Here is a 4,781-nt window from a genome sequence, read left to right as displayed (position 1 = left end):
ACAGACGTTTTAAAAAATTTTTTTGCATTGATATATGTCGCCTGGGGCAGGACCCGGGTCCCCAAACAATTTTTATGACAATAACTTGCATATAAGCCTTTAAAATGAGCACTTTTAATTATTCATGTTCATGTCCCATAGACTTTAACGGTGTTCGTGTGTTCTGCCGAATTTTTTGCCTGTTCGGTATGTTCTGGGGCATGTCGGCCCATCCCTATTAAAGGTTTCTTATCTATGTAACGGGAAATGAAAATGGCAGTATTAGCATGTACAATGTATATTATCACATATGATGACTTTATATAATCCAAAAATATTTCTTCATCACAATTTGTAGTGATTGATATGTACACCCAAAACCAAAGCACTGTCACTGAGTTCATTCTTCTTGGACTCTCGATGGATCCTTTTATACAGGTTTTGTTGTTTCATATTTTTCTGATAGTTTACCTGACCTCATTGACTGGGAATCTCCTTCTCCTTCTGGCTGTGAGGACTGACAAACGTTTGCACACCTCCATGTACTTCTTCTTGTCTAGTCTCTCTTTCTTGGACATCTGCTGGACTTCCTCCGTTGTACCCAAAACTTTAGCAAATTTTCTTTCACCTAAAAAGAGTATTTCCTTCACTGGTTGTGCTGTCCAGTTCTGCATTTCCCTGACTATGGGGCAAACTGAGTGTCTGCTTCTGGCATTCATGGCCTATGACCGATATGTTGCTATCTGCATCCCTCTGCATTACAATATGATTATGAACACAACTGTTTGTTTTCGAATGATCAGCATGTCATTGTTGAGTGGTTGCTTTGCTGCATCTTTTGAAACATATTTAACATTCAGACTAATATACTGTGGTCCTAACACCATGAACCACTTTTTCTGTGAGCTCCCTCTATTGCTTCAGCTCTCTTGCAGTGACACCTCAGCAATCAAAAACTTAATACTGGTTTTCTTGCCCTTCATGCTTTTCATCCCACTTTCATTAATCCTTATTTCATACATCCGAATCATAACTGCTGTCATGAAAATTAGTTTGGGAAAGAGCAAAGCATTTTCCACGTGTATTTCCCACCTTGTGGTGGTGGTCATTTTTTATGGGACATCCATATTTGTGTACGGTAAACCTGAAAATGCAGTCACAGAGGACACAGACAAAATAGTGGCAGTATTTTACACGCTGATCACCCCAATGATCAACCCCTTGATCTACAGCCTGAGGAATAAAGATGTTCAAAAAGCCATGACTTTGCTGATAAGAGCTTAGAAGGATTTGCAATTGATTAGGTCAGCTTGCTGAAGATAAAATTGGTTCAATGTTCTAAGTTTAAGTTCTATCACGTTTTACAGTTAGGAGTGGTAACATGATTTTGCACAACAGAAGAGGCTCTAGCTCCAGTTGCCATTTTAAATGTGATGCAGTGAATGGAATCACCAATACACAAAGTAGAAAATGACCAGCAACTTAACAAATCTGTACAGGTTTATGGGTCCTTTCTCACAAGTATACTTTTACCATCTGTTTTTTTGGCAAATGTATTTCTTAGTGTGATTTTATTCTATAGGATTTGCTCTACCATCTAGTGGCACACAGAAAGTCTGGCAGGTTAGGCAGGGTTAGGATTAGGGCTTGTAAGTCATAATGTAGAATGAAGATACAGAAGAACAGGGAGAGAGTAGGTGAATTCAGGGAAAGATCTGAGCCACCAAGAGATACTTCACTTTTTCCAAAAAGATGAATGCAAGACAAAAAGTTTTCTGAGAAGCTATAAATTATTTGCATGTACAAAAAAGCAGCAAACACAACTGGGTCGAATACAAGCAGCAACATGGAGCAGCAAAGGGGTTTTTCAAAACTGGGCCATTCACTCTTCTTTTACAGTCTGCCTTATGTGGAGAAGTGACCAGGTGGTTACAGGGTCACGTTAATATAAGTTACTCTTATTTTCTACCCCAAGGTGGAGTGTTAGGTTCCTTTTCACATTTTCTAGTTTCCCTATCTTCTGCTGAAAAAAATATTGTTTACAAAGCCCAATAACTCTTTCTAAAATGTAAACAGTTGTTGATTTGGACATGCAATACATGCCCAAAAAACACAATTAAAGTACATAGGGCATGTATAAAACACCCTGCATTTCTCTGCAGCTGCCATTCCTCCATCTCCCCAGCTGGAAGTTGATATGTAAATATAGCGACACTAATGGCGCGTACACACGGTCGGAATTTCCTACAACAAATGTTCGATGGGAGCGTGTTGTCAGAAACTCCAACCGTGTGTAGGCTCCATCGGACATTTGCTGTCAGAATTTCCGACAACAAAAATTTTAGAGCTTGTTGTCGGAAATTCCGATCGTGTGTACACAATTCCGACGCACAAAATTCCACGCATGCTCGCAATCAAGCAGAAGAGCCGCACTGGCTATTGAACATTCAATTGTTCTCGTCAAACGTCTTGTACATCACCGCGTTCTTAACGTTCGGAATTTCCGACAACATTTGTGCAACCGTGTATAGGCAAAACAAGTTGGAGCCAACATCCGTCTGAAAAAATCCAGGAATTTATTGTCGGAATGTCCGAGCGTGTGTACGCGGCACAACTGCCATTGCTATGCAAAAAATGGACCATCTGACTATTTATAAATATTGGTCAGACATGAGCTCAGAAATTCTAAATTGACATTATCTTTACTTTTGTATTTACTCTGTTCATTCACCTGCAGATCAAAGAGGTGAAATGTGATCTGCATATGATGTCAGTTAAAGTAACCCGAAAGTAAAAAAAATGCATTCTTTTGTTTTATGCAGCCCATGACCTATAGGGTAAATTCACCTTTTCACAAAAAGTTAACTAACTCCAAATATCCTGGTCAGCCCTCAAGACACCACTAGACATAACAGCAGTTATACCCCACGTTGCCATGCTCGCAATGGCTAGTGCTCTTTAGTCCAACCAGGTGACCGTTCTGAATGATGAGAGGTGCTTCTTTCTTCTTGGACACCTTATCAGAAGAAGTCTCAGATGTGCTTCTCATTGGTTAGCAAGGCCACATAGCTGTGCAGACCAATTAGTGATTGCCATTGCCTCTCATTTTCAAGCAGTTTTAGAAACATTATTTTTTTCCTTTTGGGTTTAACTAAATTAATAAAAGCTGGCCACTGTAAGAACCCTGGCAGTGATAAATGATTAGTCTCAACCATATAACTTCCATTCTTGTTGGATGGCTTGGTCTCTTGAAGGAAGTTGAAAAATATCACCAGGATCATCAGGTAAAAACGAATAGAAAAAACATGAGAGGGCATCAACTCCAGCTAGTATAAAGTAACTATGTCAAGGCAGCTGCCCTTTTAAGTGCCAGAGTAACACTTAGGAACAGAACTAAAATAAGGCAAGGCGCTACCCCAATATGTGACAAATAATGAATCATCCATATATTAATAAAAACGAAATAAATGGTGAATATATATTATAAGTCCATAAAATCAATATGTGAATCCAGTCACCATGTACATAAACAGGCACTTTATTGTACATGTTTATGACCCCACTGAAGAAGTCCACACGAGGACTCAATGCGTATGGAATAAGGAGTGATGAGCTGATGCTATCCCGCAATCATTCTTAACCAGACAGCGGTAAGCAGGCAGATTTTACATTGTGCAGTTTTCAACTGGCACGGCTTTTAATGCCTTTTATGTAAGTGAACCACTATAAGATTTTATGGCAATAAAATTGTTTTTTACAGCGAACGCTAGATGGTATGTTTTCTATTTTATATGGCCAGTATTACATGTGAACATCCCACAAAGGAGAGAGTTCAGCTGTGAAAGCTATAAGGATATCCATCCATCCGCACAGACCCCCATATAGCCCTCAAGGGGAACTGGATGCTTTGACTCTCTGGTAAAACAGGAGTCAAAGCTGGAGGTGAGCTGCTAGAGAGCACTGATGGTGGATTACACAAGAACCTGTTTTTGATTTATTGTGATCGTTTCACATTTTTGGGAAGAAGTGAATTGTGTCAATATACTTGGATATTAAAGCTGTTGTATACCCGCACATCTATAAAAAAAAACAAAAAAAAACCCTGCAAGGCAAAGGCATAATGAGCTAGTATGCACCGTATACTAGTTCATTATGAAATACTTACCTTAAATCGAAGCCCCCCTTTAGCAGCCCGGTCCACGCTGAGGGAGCTGACATCTTGCCCTTCCGGGTTTGCAGTTCTGGCGCTGTGAGTGTCTGGAGCCGCGATGACCTCACTATTACCGTCTTCTTACCAGCAAGGTCCGGCACTGTCTGCTGGACCTTCACCCGGGCATACAGAGCGCATGCGCCGTTGATGTCAGCGGCTGCATGCAAAGGGAATATGTTCTAAACCGTACAGGTTTAGGAGATATTAATTTTACCTACAGGTAAGCCTTATTATAGGCTTACCTGTAGAAAAAAATTACAAATTAGGGTATACAACCACTTCAAGAGACTTTTTCTTTTTGGTACACTTCTATTGTGTTTTATGTATGTTACATTACTACTTTACTGATGACTGCGCTGTACTAAATTTATCCTATATCAGTTTAAAGGTGAGGTGAAAAAACCCTTTTTTAAGTACTGGCAGCAATTTATTCACTGTTGGCATTTAGTGTTGACTGATATCTGTTTGTTTATATACAGTATCTCGCAAAAGTGAGTACACCCCTCACATTTTTGTAAATATTTTATTCTATCTTTTCAAGTGACAGCACTGATGAAATGACACTTTGCTACAATGTAAAGTATTGAGTGTA

At 39.5% G+C, this 4,781-nt stretch overlaps 1 protein-coding gene across 1 annotated transcript; it reads left to right on the top strand.

The window, feature by feature from the left end:
- Positions 1-345: 345 nt before the first annotated feature.
- Positions 346-1,263, top strand: LOC141141354 (olfactory receptor 5AP2-like). Its single transcript, XM_073629019.1, has one exon. It carries the CDS (start codon positions 346-348, stop codon positions 1,261-1,263), a length of 918 nt encoding a protein of 305 aa, XP_073485120.1.
- The last annotated feature ends 3,518 nt before the right edge of the window (positions 1,264-4,781 follow it).

Source organism: Aquarana catesbeiana, linkage group LG04, assembly GCF_042186555.1.
Source record: "Aquarana catesbeiana isolate 2022-GZ linkage group LG04, ASM4218655v1, whole genome shotgun sequence".
Lineage (NCBI taxonomy): Eukaryota > Metazoa > Chordata > Amphibia > Anura > Ranidae > Aquarana > Aquarana catesbeiana.
Note: the sequence above shows the minus strand (reverse complement) of the source record. Positions and strands in the feature narration are given on the sequence as shown.